The sequence below is a fragment of the Zea mays genome, chromosome 7 (genome assembly GCF_902167145.1).
Source record: "Zea mays cultivar B73 chromosome 7, Zm-B73-REFERENCE-NAM-5.0, whole genome shotgun sequence".
Classification (NCBI taxonomy): Eukaryota; Viridiplantae; Streptophyta; class Magnoliopsida; order Poales; family Poaceae; genus Zea; species Zea mays.
This window is the reverse complement of record NC_050102.1, coordinates 122,227,113-122,246,011: the sequence shown is the minus strand read 5'-3', so window position 1 is coordinate 122,246,011 and position 18,899 is coordinate 122,227,113. Positions and strand designations below refer to the sequence as shown.

The following is an 18,899-nucleotide window of genomic DNA, read 5'->3' as shown; positions in this document are numbered from 1 at the left end:
ATTCTAGTTAAAAATCCTAGAATAATTAAACTCTAAGAGATAGTTTAAAAACTCCATTTTTCAAAAAAAATAGTTTATTTCCTCTTAAGAAAATAGAAACAATATGAAAAAATGCAGTTCGCAAACTAACCTGAATAATTTGGAGGCCACACCGAGCTTGTGGCTCTTGCTCTCTTCTCACTGCGTCAGTCATTCCTGCCGTACCCGGTACCTCCCTAAACCTACTGATAGATTTAAAACTGGTACCGGTTTGTTAAGTATTAGTAATAAACAAAAAAAAATTCGCCAACCATCTTCAACTTGTCATCCCTTATGCCGTTTCTAAAAAAAATCATTTCATTCTGCCCACGGGCTAAGAATAATGAGCTGCACGAACCAGCGGCCTGTCATTTGCTTTCCCTAAGTACACTTTCCCCTCGGTGCTAAACCGCCGGCCATCCTCACCGGAACAGCAAAACGGTGCTGTTTCCCCGCGCTGCTCCCGGTCGATGGAATTCGATCACCGAGGCTGCGGCGACGAGGACATCGACGACATGCACCGGTTCGTCGACCTTCCGCCGCCTCACGGTACACCGCCGCCGTAGTCGACCACTCGACCTCCGCGCTTGCGTGTGTGTGTGTTTGGATTGGGTGGGAACAGCAAAAAGGCAAAGGGGGATTCTACTGAAAGTTTAGGTTTCTTTGCAACCATTTGGTAATGTTCTCATTAAAGTTCATAGAATTTAGTAGCAAGTTTAGTAGATGTTTTTACCATGTCAGCTATCAACGTTCTAATCAAACTGCATGCTGCATGTCAAACAAACAGACCATACAGCCCAAGACAACTTTGCCTTCAGTAAAATGGGAACTGACAGGAATAACAATACCAGTTAAGAAAAAGAAACGACACCAGAAACTGAGTTGTGAAATCTGCCAGGTGCAAGCAACTAGTGAGCACAGCTTACAAGAACATCGTGCAGGGCGTAAGCACCAATTAAAAGAAGCAATTAATCAGAAGGTACAATTAACAGAGGAATCCTCTTCCAGCACAGAGCAGAAAACATCCTCGATAAAATGGAGCTGCAGTACATGCCAGGCCAACGGTACAAGCGAATCAGACCTGAAGGAGCATCTAAGTGGAAGAACACACCGACAAAACATTAAAGCGCAACTCATGGAGAGTGATGACATTGCTAAGACTAATGAGCTGCAGGAACCAGAGTGCCCTAAGAACAATGCACCACAGCATTCAGAGAAGCCACCTCCGATGAGTTCCACCCATTGCCTAGCGAACTCTACTCATGAATTGGAGTTACGAGGGCACCTTTTAGCTAAGCTTCAAGCTCTACTGGACGAAATCAGTAACCTGTCAAGGAATTCTGAGTCGCGAGAAGCCACAGTGCTTCCGAACATTGCGCCACAACATACAGAGCAGACTCCAGGATCAAATTGTAGCATACTTCAAGCTAATTCTGATTGCAAATTAGACTTGGAGCACCAATTTGGAGCGAAGATACACCAACTGAATGTCCAGGGCCTACTTGAAGAAGCCAAGAAAACGGGAGATTTTCCACCAGAAATTGCCAAGATCCAGCAACCGCCCTCTGAATGGGGTTGTGTTATCTGTCAGACAAAATGTTACTCCGCACCTCAATTCGCTCAGCACTGCAGAGGCAAGAAACACCAAAAGAAGGTGGAGGCACTACAAGGAGGCGTGGATGCCAAATCAAGCAATCTGACGACAGTGCACAAAGCAGCTTCAAATGGTTCTGACAGCAACAGTTCGAGTTCAGAGAAGGTGGAGGATCAGACAGCATTGTTGTCCTGCAGGGTTTGCAATCTGCAGTGCAACTGCGAGAGTATGCTTGCAGGCCATTGTAAGGAGGAGGAGGAACATATGGAGAAACAGAAGTTGCGGGATTTCTGCGAGGTCTGCAATTTGAAGTGCAACAGCGAAAAGATGCTCGCTCAGTGCGAACAAACGAAATGCAGTTGTGGCTTGGGTGCCGGTGGCACTGGGGGGAATTGTACAGTAAGATAAGGACCCTAGTACCCCTACCTATGAAGTTTGTATGCCATGCCACTATTCATTTTAGTGACCCGACTGCAATTTCAAAATACATTTGTTGAGTTATACGCGTGGGTGCCGTTGGTGCCGGGAAAACGACCAGCGGTTTCCAAGTCTCGCGTGTGCATGGGAACGCAACGAAGGGGGGCGGGGGGACCTTGCGAAGGTGAGGAGTCGCGCGCGCGGCGCGCTAGCGCAATGCACGAGGCGGCGCTGACACTGAACGGGCGTATGGATGGCAATGGGTACCCAAAACCTTATGGGTAAAAACCCTATTAAGATACGAGTATAACGGATTTTGATACCCATGGTTATTTTATTGGGTTATTTGTTATATCCATCGGGTACGGTGGGCGTGGGTATGTTCTTTGTTGCCACATACCCGCTACTAGATAGGGAACTCGCTAATATATGACACGTGGGTCCGGATTTATATGTCTCGTATAAAATACATTTGCTCTCGCTATTTGCTAAACCTAATACCCTGTGTCCCTGTCCCTAGCGCCGCCACCAGGAGTCCAGCCGTCGGCCACCGCCCCCACCAGGACTACGGGCGGATACGCGTCGCCCCGGCCTTTTAAGTCGCGTCTCCTCTCAGCCTTCCCGTGGTGTTCCACCATCGCAGCAAAACCATACTCCGTCTCCTCGCTCTATCGCGCTCCATTGATTGCTCTCGCAACATGGACTCCATCGTCTTATCGATGGAGTTGTTCGCCGCAGATCGCCGCTTCCCCGATTCTTCCAGGCACGACGCTGGTGCAGAGGACACGTCGATGCTGGTGATCAGGGACGCGCTGCTGTCACAGCTCCAGAAGGACCGACTTCGCCAGGAGATCATCCTGGCCGAGCTCGCCAGGATAGAGCGTGCCATGGCCCTGCGCGCCGCCGACGCCGAGCGTGCCAGCCCGGGGGCGCCCTTCTCCGTCGTCAAGCTCGAGGAGATGCCGCGCAGCAGAGAAGCGTTTGGTCCTGCAGACCTTATTGTCGCCGCGGATGTGGACAACGATATGGAGGAGAAGAAAGATTCCGCAACAAGTCTTCAGGCATCGAGTTTGATTCACCGCAAGAAGCCTGCCGCCGAATATCTCGTCCGTGAATGCCTGAAGACTTCTTGCGGTGCTGGTAACGCTGCAGGTCGGCGGCAAAATGCAGCACTTCATGAGACCAAATTACAAGAATCCACTGAGGTGAACAGAACATGGTGTTTTCCTTTCCATCTGATCTAGAGTTTTAGGATTCTCTTCTGTTTATGCGTTTGTGCCATGTGGAGTATTTGTTCACCTTTTTCTAGCATCTGTGAAGTATATCATGATTTCCCTAGTATGTTTACTGTCCAAATTTCAACACTTGCGCATCTAAAGCTGTAGTCAAACTGCTTAGACGAAGAACTCAGTTGTAGTTGTAGGTCAGGAAAATGCACCACTGAAACAACAAGAATTCAATCGGGCGAGCAGCTTGCTATGTTGTTACCTCATCTGGTATTAATACTATATCTGTTTTGTTCGCAAATTTGTGTATATGAACATTTTACTATTAAGTTACCTGTCTAGGTTTTCACACTTTCACATTTACTGCGTAGTCAAACTGCTTAGAGAAATGATTTAGTACTAGCAAAAAGTGCCTGTCCTGATTTCACCATACAAACAAAGCTCTCAGTATCTAACAAACTGAATGTAAAATTAACAGACTAGGTTGCCCAAGGAGACGACGCCTCCTTTATTAAAATGGAGGTGTGACATCTGCCGGGTGGAAGCACCGACCGAGGGCCACTTGCAACAGCATTGTGCAGGGCACAAACACCAGTCTAAAGTAGCAACCTTGGTGGTACCAAGAACCAATGCCAACAGTCACAAAGCGAGGGCGGCTGCTGCTGCGAATCCCGGAGACGTGCGTCAATACGACGAAAAGCTACGTCTAACCTGGGTCTGCAGGTTCTGCCAATCCAACTGCACCTGCAGATCAGACCTGGAGAGCCACCTGAGAGGCAAAAGGCACAAAGCATAGATCCAGTGCCTGCTGGAAGAATGCAAGAACATGGCAGTGATCTATAGCTATAGGTCGCCGAATTCACAGCCAAATCATGCGACACAGGAAGAGGAGTAGAGGACAACGGCCCTGCTTCAGCATGGAATTGCAGCCTGTGCCAAGCCAAGTGCAATTGTCCGTCAGACTTGGCCAACCACCTAAGAGGCAAGAGACACCAGCTGAATTTTCTGGTTCTACAGGTGGAAGGCAAGCAGTATCTGTCAGAGTGGGGTTGCGGTATCTGTCAGGCCAAATGTGACTCTGTATCTCAGCTGGAGAGCCACTGGAGCAGCAGGGGACACCAGCAGAAGGTACAAGCTTTGCGGGGAGGAGGCCAAACCGTAAGTTCTGTGGACGAGGGGATACATAGGACGACGTATGTTTGCAAGCTCTGCAATTTGCACTGCAACAGCAAGACTACGCTAGCTGAACACCGAAGGGGGAAGAACCACACGCTGAAGGCGAAGAAACGGTTGTCGCTGAGTTTTTGCGAGGTCTGCGATCTGCAATGCAATAGCGAAAAGATGCTCGCTCACCATCGTAATGGGAAGGCTCATTTGGCAAAGCTTAGCAACTGCTGATTGGAGAGGCTGTGATCTGTGGAGCGAAATGCCAGCCACGTCATTTCATTTTGAAGAGACTTCAGTTGACTTTTTAAAATGCTAGCATGCGGTTTCATCATACTGTAGAATATGATGTTGTTTGGTTCATGAAATATAACACAAATGTCAACAGTAATGATTAATGCTTGATTATAGCGGTAACAAGTTTGAATAGGTTGATATTAGTTTCTAGTGTGGTATCTGATTACGTTGGATTTCAATAAACATGGTTTAACGTTATCCGTTACTCTTACAAATATGTGAACCAAGCAACATCTATGTGTCCATCTGATTATACATGTTAAACGTACCTACTTGACACTTCACCTAAACCTCCCTCCCCCCGCCATCGCCTCTCGCCAATAATTTGATGAAGAATAAAGAGCGTATTTGGGCATTAGAATCCGTTTTAAATTATAAATTCTTTTAACTTTATTGAAGAGTCAAGTATCTTGAGTTTGACCAAAATTATAGAGCAAATTCTAAAAAAATGTGACATCAAATAGAAATAAATGAAGAATGTATTAATTTTATTCACCCCATGGCAGTGCATACACTATTCTCCCCAATTTTATTCTGTTTTTGTTTTGTTTTGAGATTCAGTATCACTCACTAGTGCTGTGGAGTCTAAACAAACATTCCTGTGAAACAGTCAGCACCTGAGGGAACTTCCGCTGGGGTGAAAAGGAAGCTGACCACCCCAAGCTCACCTGTCAAGAAGCAGAAGCCACTCGGGCAATGGAGCTGCCCTCCATCCATATGAGAACTAATAGCTGACTATATATAGGGCAGGTATAACGGGAGCCCAGGTCGCTCATCCCTGCACCTGGTTCAATCCAGCGCACCGACTGGACCAGGCTGTCGGTTGCACCACCCACGCCCACGTCTCTGCGCGCAAAAAAGGAATGCATGCATGAGTCAAACACGTCCCCTTGCATGCGCATAAATTTAGGAAAGATATATGTGACGGTTTCTATTTTTAAATGCTTTATTTCCTCCATAAATTTAGGATCTCTGCAACAGCCATGCAACTAGACTCGTAAGGACCATTTTATGATATATACTGCTACTAAATATGCTATCCTGTGTAGATAATTATGCAATTCAGTATACTGCGTAAAAATCTGTTACCAGCTGCATGCACACGAATTTATGATGAAAATAATGTGCACTGAAAGCAAATAAATTGCACGCATAGAAACAAAAAATCATATTTAATGTTTTATTTCCTTCATAAATATATGATCCCTCCAACAGCCATGCAACTAAACACATTAGATCTAGTTTATGATATATATTGATACAAATTATACTACATGGTGTAGCTATTTATGCAATTCGTTACACTGCGTAAAAATCTGGCATGTTGTTCACTAGTGGACGCATCTCTGGGTTGGAGCGTAATAACCTTAAGTTTTGAGCATAAAATCCTTCAATTATAAGCGTAAATACCGAGCTAATGTGAGAGGTTGATAGCTCTAGTAGGTTGTTATTACGATCCTATTTTTATGGCAAATCCGAAAATCATGACAGTCGCATGCATGCGGTTATACAGATCCAAAAATTACGGCAAAATGCATGCATGAGTCAAACACGTTCCCTTGCATGCGCGTAAATTTAGGAAAATATGTGTGGCAGTTTCTATTTTAAATGATTTATTTCCTCCATAAATTTAGGATCGCTCCAACAGCCATGCAGCTAGACTCGTAATGACCATTTTATGACATATACTCATACTAAATATGCCACACTGTGTAGGTATTTATGCAATTCGTCACACTGCGTAAAAAATCTAGCATGTCGTTCACTGGTGGACGCTTCCCCGGGTGGAGCGTAAAAACCTTAAGTTTTGAGCATAAAATCACTAAATTATAAGCGTAAATACTGAATCAATGTGAGAGGTTGATAGCTTTAGTAGGTTGTTATTACTATCCTATTTTTATGATAGATCCGAAGATATGGCAGCCGCATGCATGCGGTTTCTATTTTTATACAGATCCAAAAATTATGGCAAAAATCGTGGGAGTTTCCATTGCATGCGCGCAAATTACGAACAACATAAATCAAGGAATTGCCTTTCCAATGTGCATGCAGTAAACTGATATACGAACTCCGTGTTTAAGCATAAAATCATACAGATTTTAGCGTAAATAATACATGTGGTAGGCATAAAACACAATAATCGAAAAGAAAACTGCGCCGGATCGGAGGATGTCACGCGCGATCATCGCTGCGCGCATCTCGGGCCTTCCGTGACGCCGCTCGCTCGAAGATCGCGCCTCATGCGTCGCCGTCGCTACTCGCACGTCGACGGGCGTCGCTTGCTCGCCGGCCTTGGAAGTGCCGCCTCCTCGGGACCTCGGGGACGCCGCCGCTTGCCCGCACAAGGGCCCCGCTGTCGCTCGCCCTTTGGATCGGGGAGCCGCTGCCACCGACCTGGGAACCGCCGCCACTATTCCGGATCGAGGAACCTCCGCCACCGCGCGTCAAGGACATGGAGTTGCGGCCACCGGCTAGGGGTCCACCGTCGCGCACGCTCTGGGGCAACCGTCGTCGTCGCACGCGACGTCGCTAATGAATCGGGGTGGAGCGTAAAAAACTGAACCCTAGCACTCCGAGTCCTATTTTATAGACGTCTGGATGTGGTCCGACTCGACCGGATTGCACCGTCCAACCTGGGCTTCCTCTAGTTATTGGAAGCCCAGGGCTCATAATATATATATATATATATATATATATATATATATATATATATATATTAAGAGTCCTGAGCTTCCAATAATAGAGGAAGCTCAGGTCAGTCAATATGTACTTTTGGTTGAACCAGACCTAGTCAGCATATACGCACTCACGGTCGCCGTTAGCCTCTGTCTCAGTTAGCGTTGTACGTCTCCCCCGTTTCCCGGTTTCCAAAACCGTCTTCGCGCAATCAACAGAGATAAACCCGCGCGAGTCATAGGGGTTTCTATCTTCTGCATCCGCCGAACAAGAAGAAAACCCCTTCATCCCGGTGGCCGAGGCGACTTGCCAGGCGTATTCCACCGCTTCAATCCATCTCCGCTCCTTCAACCTGCGAACTTTGGAACCCCGATTGAAGAGTCATTGCTTTCCCGTGAAGTTCCAGGTAATCGCTCCAACTTGAAATACATCGAGGTTTCCGTCGATCTTTGAGGTATTTTTGTCGATTTGAAGTCGGTTTGATTGTTTTCCTTAGTTATTATCAGTGTGTGATTTGAATCCGTTTCTACATTTCTCCAATCGGGTGCTTTATCTTACAAGTCATTGCATATTTCTTTGGTTCTGGAGCCCCGATTGAAGAGCATCTGCAGTTATTTTAGATCCGCTGTATCGCTCGGCCATCAAAGACCTCGGCAACGTCGCCGGTTCAGGTATTTCTTCCTGAGTTTGCAGAGATTATTTTTACATATCATTAGTAATATATATATATGCATATTGGCACTGATATATATGCACATCGGCATTGCTGTTTATGCACATTGGTACAACTATATATGAACATCGGTGATTATAGTTATGCACAATTGTATTTTTCCCGCTACCTGAAACATTAGTTTACACACCCGTTGTATTATATATAAATGCACACAGGTACTATTATATATGCAATAGTTATTTAAATATTCATGTTTGAATATCATCAAATTGTGTATATTAATATGAACTAGTTATTTAACTATGTTGTATAGTTAGTTGATGCAAAATAGGTATTTTTTTATCATGCACCAGTTACAATTATATGAAATAGTCAACTAATATTTATGCTTGTATATAACCATGGTTCATTAATATTATGGCATATAAATGGAAAAGGTAGTTTAAGATACGTAACTCCATTTCGTATTATGTAGTATGCATTGTAGACAGTTATATACAACATTCCATTTTTTGGCATATATTTATGCATAAATCATTTTACTTAAATACAATAATTTTTTGAATAGTTATATTGCTTGCTGAACCATGAGGTCCGTTGATCGCCCACCATCTAATGCAAAAAAGATTAACGATTGAGTCAAGTCAGGAGGTGTTTTCTGTTGACATTTCAAGACGAACACGATCTAGCAGCTCAGCTCAACATGCTGATAATCCCCATAACCAGCAACAAATTGATCCTCAGCCAGCTCCAGTTACTCGTGTCCGTAGAAAGGCACTAGCTTGTCGTGTCAAAAAAAATCCTCCTACAGTTCCATCCGCATTGTCTGACGATAATTTCATGGATGCTGCATCATTGAAGCGCAATTTTAGATCAGCTGTACCCTCAACTTCAGAAAATAATCGTTCAAAGAAGATAAAAGTCCCTTCTCCACAAGTCCCGATTGTGTCAAGCAGATCAAAGATTGATATTGATGTCAAGTCAAAGATCATTATGAAAACAAGCTCACCCAAACAGAGGACATCCAGAAAATCCCAAGTACTATGTATATATTTATGTTTGTTTATGTGTTAATTTTGGTGCACAATCAATGTTGTACTACCCCAATGTTACATTTTATATATTATTATTTTGGTATGCTTTTTATTTTGTTAGTGTTTTAGACTATAGTTATTTACAACCATCTAATAAATATCATATGTATATCTATATTATCCTTAGTTATAACAATATATATACACTGTGTATTAATACATATTCATTTATTCTGGCAGAAATTGAATATCCGTTGCATCCTGTATGATGTCATTGTGCCAACTTGGATAATGAGCGATCGACAGCGTGATGCTGTTGCTAGGATGGAATTTCAAAGTATATTTGATTTGTGTACCGATGCGTTAGAGAGCAGGTCTCTCATAAGGTGGTTGATGGATAAGCTGGATCCAAACGACATGACAATACGCCCAAGGGCTGGTAAAGAACTCAAGATCACAAAAGAGACGGTTCGTCTTATATTGGGATTGCCAAGTGCTGGAGGTGGCAGGGAGTTCACTGATTGGTATGGTGAAGTTGACGCTGCTTCAAAACTGAGACGGGATCTCAACATTTGTAAAGAAGAGTTTGATGTTGTTAAGCTACAGGACAAGCTAGTTATTGGGAATGATGATGAGTTATCCATCAGATGTTTTTTTTCTAATTTTATTCAATCGACTTCTATTCTCATCTGCTTCATGGGGTATTACGAACAACGAGGTCCTAATAACAACAAACATGGATTGGATGGCTGAGATTGATTGGTGTCAACTAGTATATACTGATTTGTGTGATGCTGCCAGTCGTTGGCACAAGAGGAACAGAACAAACATTACTGCAACAGTGCATGGATGTTCACTCATTGTTCTTGTAAGTAATTCTCTGTTTACCAAGTATATATATGCTATACAAAAATTTGTTTTGTACTTACATTCATACTAAATATCTATGATTGTTTTTCTATTTGGTTCAGATATATTATCTTGACCACTTACACCACTCTGCATCACCTGAGAACAAGTATGGTACTCCCCGCATCAAGTATTTTTACAACGAGACAATAAGAGATTTGGCTAGGGGTGACAGACGTGGCCCCCACCAAACTGGGGAACCATTTGGTCATGCAGAGGTTAGCCATAAACATATTTTTTCCTGTTCATGCAGATGGTAAAATTCCAATACATGCTAACAGTTATAACTTGGATTTAAACAGTTTCGTAGCCGCACAGAGACATGTTATGTCATTGCACCAGAACGTCCGGTTTCTGAAGTATTCAACATATATGTGCCACGCATAAAGCATTTGATTGGCAACAAGCTGAAATGTCTGCCCTCCCAGCATCGCCCCATGTTCGAATCAATGTTTGATGCGCATGACAAAGAGGTGGATAAGTACTGTGCTTCTCTTCAGTAGAGCCATCAGATGCTTGTTGCTAAGCAGATTGAACTATCTGAGACATTTGGCGAAATGATCGACGAAGTTCTAAGGGCTGCCACACAGCGTGATACTCAGCAAGAAGGTATTAATAGTTATGTTTATTTTTTAAAACATTATTCAGCTCACGGATAATTCAAACTAAAGTTGTATTTAGGTATACGATTTTAAATACATTATTTTATGCAACATATTATATATTACTTATGCATTCATTTGTATTACTACATCACCAATACCTTTCATTTGATTTTAGATGCACCCTATCATTTTGTTTTACGCACCATGATATTATGTGGATGTAGTTTGTTCTAGTATGTATGTATAACCATTATTTTATTACAGAACATTTCTATTTCTGGTGCATATCAGCATTAACTAATTTATCATTTTATTGTCCAAATGTAGATAACCCACCCACTACCTCATCGCCCCCGACAAATGACCATGTATCCACTCCTCCTGTTCAAACCCCTGATCTTCAGCATCACGATCAGCCAACCCATGTTCGTACAGATGATAATAAAGTATCAGAACATGTAAGTTTTTCATACAAACTAGTATGAAGCATATATAAAATATAGCATACAAGTTCACATATACACCAACTTCATATGTTTCCAATACAGGTATTCAGTGGAAACGTTTGTAAAAAAGATTCGGTCATGGATGTCCCAATATTTGACAAGACTCCAAAATCAAATGTTTGTTTTAATTTATTCCCAATGATTATACTTTTAATTACAATATGTGATAGTAACCCTAATATATCTGAATGTTTTTATTTTTTTTCACAAGGCTCCCATAACCGACAAGCGTGCTGTCTCAGAAGTAACTCCCCCCTAAATACTGTCAGTACTTATTCTTCATCATATTATGTGAATATTAGTCATAACCTATGTTTGATTGTGTATATTTTTATACTTTTATTGTGTTTCAGGAAGGACAAAATCCTGTTCTACAGGATGCTGTCTCAGAAGTAAACCCCCCCCTAAATACTGTCAGTATTTATTCTTCATCATATTATGTGAATATTAGTCATAACCTATATTTGATTGTGTATATTTTTATACTTTTATTGTGTTTTAGGAAGGACAAAATCCTGTTCTACAGGATCCTTCCACATATAGTGCACCAAAGTTTGACAGAACCCCCTGACAGAAGTTAGTCATATCGTGTCATATTCTTATCTTTCTTATATATGTACACTACAATACATAATCATTTATGCCATTGATTACTAACAAATATATATATTAGGCAACTCCTGAACTGGTTGCAAGGAATATTTCCACTAAATCTGCAGTTGCTGAACCTCCCCATGTATCACGTGAAGAATGTGCTCGCCAATTATTTAAGTTCATTTGTTCAGGACAACTAGACCCGAGCATGTATGCTTTCATTATTCTACCTTCAATTAAGTATCATTTGTTATTTGAATTTCAAGTTGCAATTTTTTCAGGTCTATCATTGATTTTGGAGGATATGGTGGTTCTGTCTTGGATGTTGTCCAATCTTTTGGCCCTAATAAATGTCTTGAGAACTTTTTCATGCAGGGATTCATTGACTGTATTCGTGATGATGATATATTATACAATCCAGGTACCATAAGCAACACACTCATACTAAATGTCAATGTTGGGGTAATTTTTTTTATTTTACTCTTCAAATATTTATCATGTTTCAATTCTTAGTGTATAAATATATAAAAATAATCAATATGTTTTTTGTGCAGACTGTTTTGAATATCGAGGAGCTCAAACAACACAGTAAAAATCCGCAGCCCTTCTCAACATCAGTTCTTAAAGATTTAATAGTCCCGATTCTTCCTCTAGATGAAGTTCTAAACCAAATTAAACTGGTGAGCCCCAATCACTATTATTTGTAAGGATATTTTAATGTTCATTTGCTTATAAGTTATATTTTGCTATATCTTTATTTTTCCATAGCCATATTATTGTTAATTCATAACCTTATATATATATATATGTTAACAGATCATGGTTCCTATGCTACGCCGTAGTCACTGGACCCTTTATGTAATCAACTTTCAGCTTCATGGAATAGACATTTTAGATTCAAATCCTTATGGGCCATTGCTTGGTGGCATTTCCTGGAAACAAATCCACAATGATCAATTGTTGATAAATAGAACGAAAATACCATGGTCCAGATTAATAATGAGAAGATTTAGCATTGCCTTACATGAAGCTCGACCGGATTCTAGTTTACCCAAGTTTGGCAACTACAAGATTGGGCTTCTTCCCCATTGTCCAACCATGTTACCAGGCTCCAATGATTGTGATTTTTTTGTCGCTAACTTCTTCCGATGCTACGACTTTGATGATGGCGACATCTCAGAATTTGTTGTACCGGTACGTTACTAAATTACTTTTTGTTATTGCATAAAATACTTTTTCATACATATTCTTATCATTAATTCAACTATTATGACTATTATAGGATGAACCATTGGACCAACGTGCGTTTGTTCTGCATTACATGACCTTTCATCGCAACAACAGGGTTTACCCCTTCCCTGCAGAACTGGTGCCTTTCAAGTATGTTCCAGGGAAACGACGTTGTTTAAAAGCCAAGAATTAGATATCATAGCTGAACAATATTCCGTATGGGATCCCCAAACTATTTATGTTACTTCCTAAGGCTCTTATGGCAAGTGTCGCACATTTGTATGCTACTTCCCATGGCACTTATGTTTACTGTGGCCAGTGTTTATGCTACTTCATATCAGTCTTATATCAAGTGTGTAAAACCTAAGTGGTACCTGAATGTTTACTTATGTTAACGATGTTGAGTGTCTATGCCATTCATGTCCAGATTGTTAATCGTTCCAGGCCAATTGTTGGCATATGTCTAGTTTCATATTTTCCGTAATGTTCAAATTTTATGCAACATATTATAGTTTCATATATTAGATACATTTATGTTCATTTTTCCTACTTCCCATGGTACTTATGTTTACTGTGGCCAGTGTTTATGCTACTTCATATCAGTCTTATATCAAGTGTGTAGAACTGAAGTGGTACCTGAATGTTTACTTATGTTAACATTGCTGAGTGTCTATGCCATTCATGTCCAGATTGTCAGATTGTTAATCGTTCCAGACCAATTGTTGGCATATATCTAGTTTCATATTTTCTATAATGTTCAAGTTTTATGCAACATATTATATTTTTATATCAAAGCATTATATAACCCATTAATGCAAAATATTTATTACCTCAAATAAACAGAGGTCATTGTGCTATTACAAATTTTTAATACATCAACCTATCTATTTTCACACATCTAATTCTTCACCCAAACCCATATGTTCAGCGGTTGATTCATTGTCTACTTCTTCATCAATACGATGTTTTTTAGCAGTCGAGGTTTCATTTCATTGTGGAGCAGTTGTTTTAGTATTGAGTCTTGATCCGGCTGGTCGTCCTCTCTTTCGATTAGCCAGTCTTGCCAGTCTTGCCCTGTTCTCTTCCACTGACAGACACGTCCTGCTGTTATGTCCGTCTGCAATTCCACACAACTGGCATCTCCTATTCTTCTTTTTCTCCTTTCGCACATAGTTTCATAATCCTTTCTTCCGTATTTTTTATTGTCCGTCCTTTTGGTCTTGCACGATCCGGCATACTTAGATTTATAACATCCACATTAAAATTCAACCTCTGTATAATACAAATTCGATATTAATTAGTATACACATATAAATAAAAAGTATATATGTACCACTCTAAAAAAATCAGTTATCAATGCTAACCTTCTTAGCTTCTGAGGATGCACCCATTTGTTCCATTTGGTCGTGTGATACGTGTAATGGAGAACTGGTATCACACACCACATGTTGTATTTTCATGTTGTCCACCTATATAGCATAACCCAAATAAATCATCATTTCAATGTAGCATAAACATCTATTGCATTATATACAAATGAACACCAAATTTTGAATATTTACCTGGTTACCAGCTGTTATTAATTTTAATGCAGGTCCACATCCAGTCATAATGTTATGATCATCCTACATAATAAAATATTTTTTAGTTCATTGATTTCATATATTCATTACATACACTGCTTCATGCAAGATTATATATTTATCTTTTACATACTATTTTGTGGCATGTAATTGAATTGTCATCTTCATCCAATCCCTCCCCAGCATTATTATTATTATTTATTTCTCCTTCCTGTTACAAAAAATATATGACCATACATACTCATATGTTCCAAATAGTTTAACATTAAAAAAATTGAATTTTATTACCTGTTTTTCCTCATTATCACTAACATCACATGACTCATTACATCCAATGTCTGGCTCCAATCGGCATAGAACACCATCAAGCTCATCCAACACATCCATTGCCTTATCGTACCCTGCTTTTGACATACACGCCTGGCGAACAACTTTCATTGTTTTCGTTAGCAACATTTTCTGTCTGTATGATTTAGTAACTCCATCCTTTCCCCTGAAGCTCTTATCAATTCTTTCGAACGGTACATCTTGTCTTGATGAGACAGTGTACCTTTACAATATATACTTTGAAGGTATCGTTTCAACTTGTAGATGCATGAAGGCTCTTAAAAGATGAACACATAATAGACCTGAAATCATGAAGACCAATCATTATATTGTTAATGATATATATTATTTTGTATAACAATAAAAAAATCTAATATGCACTTTTATTCGTATAATCAAGACAAGATGTTCAAACCTGTACGTTCCCATTGTTTGCACTCGCATGTATACTCTCCAGCTTCTATGTCCGCTGTTATCTTGAATTGATGTTGTCCCCACACAATTTTATTAGATCTTTTTGTATGTTGTACGATCCAATCTTTATCACAACCGTCTGTGTCCTTCAATATTCTGTATGCAGTGGCGTATTTCATTGATTCCTCAAATCTATTCATAACAGCTCTGATGTATGCCCTAGAGACTCTCACTTCGAACCTATACAACGTATCGGTTGTCCTTGGTCCCTATAAGACGTTAACATCATAATTAAATAATGTATTTACATAAACATGTATGCCATTGATTATTGATAACAAACACCATATACCTTGCTCATCAATGCCTCCTTTGATTCTTTAATTTTCCTGCTATGCAACATTTTCATCATTTGTTTAGCAAACTCATGCAGAGGGGTGTTCGCATCTACATGTGATTTCTTCACTAATCTGTTCATCCTCTCACCGCGTTGTGTTGACACCATTACCCCACAGAAGTCATTTTTAAAAAATGCTGGTATCCATTTTTTCCTTATTTCATATAACTTGCGTAGAGTCATATCTTCATGCAGATTGTATTCTTCTAGCATCATTTCCTAGGCACATTCAAACTCACGAGGAGTTAAAGGATGATGTATAATATATTGGAATTTTATTTTAAAATCCTTATAAGCAAATATTGCATATAATTCATTTAAGAATGGCATAAATCGGTTCTGAACATGCCATAAAAACAGTCTGTGAATTGTTTTTGGAAATACAATTCTCAGAGCAATTGGCATTGTAGGATCTTGATCTACAATTGCTCACAAACCATTATTTGACTATCACAATAAATTATTTGATGTGTTAGCATAACAAATTCACATATCACATACCTGTTAGCATAACTCTCGGTCCCTCGCATCCCATACATGTTTTGAATGAATTGAAAGCCCATTCAAAAGTCTGAACTGTTTCATCTCCCAACAACACAAATCCAAACACGGTACACTGCAGATGACTGTTAGCTCCAATAAACATGCCCAGTGGTTTATCATATATATTGGTCTTGTGTGTTGTATCAAAGGTCACATCATCACCATAATCTGCATATTCCCCCCTGCATACTTGCACGTGACCAAAAAATACTCACTATTTTCCCATCCTTGTCTAGCTGAAAATCACAAAAAAATTGTGCATTCTGTTTCTTGCATTCCGTAAAGAAAGACAGAAGTTTGGCTATATCATTTGCGCAGTTTTCACGTCTCCTTGCTGCCCTCCTACAATTGTTGTACAAAAAATGAACATCCAAACATTTACTATAGTAATATCTATGGCACTCAATATATTCATAGTCAACAACAAAAGATTCCTTACATGTTTTTCAGATCTTGAGCAGTTATCGGTACGTTCTCTGGCCCATCATGCATGTCTGATATAAAATCAACTATGCAATACTGGGGCACTCGGCTATCATGCATTGCATCAACAAAATTTATGAATTCCGCATCCTGACTTTTGTTGCAACGTAGATGTTGTTTCTCTGCTTCGTTAGTTATGAACTCATGGTTAAGCTCCAAATTCACCAGTTCAATCTTTCAAGCTACCACATTTTTTTTCATCATCATATATTTTTTAATTTGATTCCAGCCTTACATTGCGTACGGCTAGAATTCCTATTCCTCATCCTAGGTGTATCATTTGGTTTTGGTGCACTTTTACCTTCACGTGAACAATTTATCCACTTATTGAATGTCTTCTCCCTGTATTTCTTCAATGGAAACCCAACTTCATATGCATACCTTTTATAAAATTTATATGCATCATCAATATCCTTGAAAGTCATCCCTACTGTTGGCACTATATTCGGATCAATGTTTTTTTTGCTGCAATTCATTGACAATCTTATTTGTACCACGGATTATGATCATAACAATCTAATCAATCAAGAATCAAATACAACAATTGGACTTACATGTGAATGCAGTATTTGAGGCGTATCCATCTCCCTGGAACTAATATTGGACATCGGAGGTCGAACCCTTTGTTCTCCTTCCTCCTCTATGCTCATCTCGTCGATTACAGGCCCCAGTAGAGCAGGAGGTGGTGTAACCAGTAAGTTACCATCAACTACTCCCTCTGTCTCTGGATCAAGACGAATGCCATCTCCTACCATCGCCGGCGATTATCCAGAGCCGGCCATCTCCACCGCCAACTAGTTATGCAGTCTGGGGGTATTTTTTTCGAATGAAAGGAAATCACGGATGCTATACTAAACAAGTAACCGCATCCACGTTTTTAGGGTATTTCCATAATTTCCGAAACCGTACCGATATTATAGCAATGTACATGTAATACAAATATCCCTAACACACTACTTACGTACAATGACTCAATGTTTTACGCCAAACGGTATATACTATATATGCAATATTTATAGCGTATCTGTTTTATGCCATAGCTTTCAACATCTTATTCGATATTATCTTTAACTCCCGCCATTATACCCCATGCAAGATTCATAAATTCCGCGCCCACGTATCAGAATAAGCATGTTTGCATGTGGAATCTAATCCCTATAATTCTGCCCACTACCATATGTTTACCGCCTTGCCATTAACCAACCGCGTCACGGCGTCGTCTGTACTGCATGCTCTCTGCCTCGTCTCCATTATACTCACGCGCGCTTGGTTCAGCGGACCAGACCCTGTAACCGACCCGGGCTCTCTTTAATATCTAAAGCCCAGGACTCCCGTTATACCTGCCCTATATATATATATATATATATATATATATATATATATATATATATATATATATATATATATATATATATATATATATATATATATATATATATATATATATATATATATACCATGAGATGAAGTTTGAAACCTGGAAACAATTAAAGATTTAATTAAATTGTGTCGAGAGTAGAAAATTGGAAGTGAAATAACCATGGTACAAACCTATAGAAAAAATTGTACTACCTTCGTTCCAAATTAAACCTATAGAATATGAGTACGTAAATTTGCATGTGGGCATACATATGAGTACGTCCTTAAATTCCATAGGTATTAGCTAATGGGTAAAAAAATATTCCATTCATATTTGCAAACCCGTCGTACATGCTTTGTCTCCCACCATCCCTCGCCGTTATATGCCCTTGGCCTCTCAACTCATCATCTCCTTCCTCCATCCTCTTTTAAGGCTCCTGACGGACACGAGGGCTTTTCTCCTTGACTTGTGATGGCAACGGGCATACCTGCGGGCAAGGCATGTGTAGCATCCCAAAAATTCAAATCTTGAAATTTTCTCAAACTCGCTCTAAATTCAAAATGAATTTCAAATTTCATTTTAAAATGTTTATTTGCGAGTTGATATCAGCAAATAAAATATAGTGGTCTATATTCTCTCCAAAATCCTTCTCAAAATATCTTACAAATATTTCTCCAGTGACCCCCCTCAAATTCTTTCTAGAAATACTACTAGATATTTCCCCAATGATCCCCCACAAATTCTTTCCAGAAATACTGCCCAGATATTTCCCCAATGATCCCCCTTCATGTTCTTTCTAGAAATATTGCCCAGATATTCCACCAATATATCTCCAAGTATTTATTT

At 40.0% G+C, this 18,899-nt stretch overlaps 2 protein-coding genes across 2 annotated transcripts; both read left to right on the top strand.

The window, feature by feature from the left end:
* Window positions 1-426: 426 nt before the first annotated feature.
* On the top strand, window positions 427-2,113 carry LOC111589222 (uncharacterized; the record flags this gene model as incomplete). Its single annotated transcript, XM_020546191.2, has 2 exons — window positions 427-567; window positions 806-2,113. Coding segments are annotated over 2 exons (1,356 nt in total), but the record flags the coding sequence as incomplete, so codon positions are not given.
* A 409-nt stretch (window positions 2,114-2,522) lies between these two features.
* LOC109943281 (UBP1-associated proteins 1C) lies at window positions 2,523-4,933 on the top strand. Its single transcript, XM_023301256.2, is given in 3 exon segments — window positions 2,523-3,234; window positions 3,734-4,147; window positions 4,150-4,933. Coding segments are annotated over 3 exon segments (1,425 nt in total). The 5' UTR covers window positions 2,523-2,727; the 3' UTR covers window positions 4,654-4,933.
* The last annotated feature ends 13,966 nt before the right edge of the window (window positions 4,934-18,899 follow it).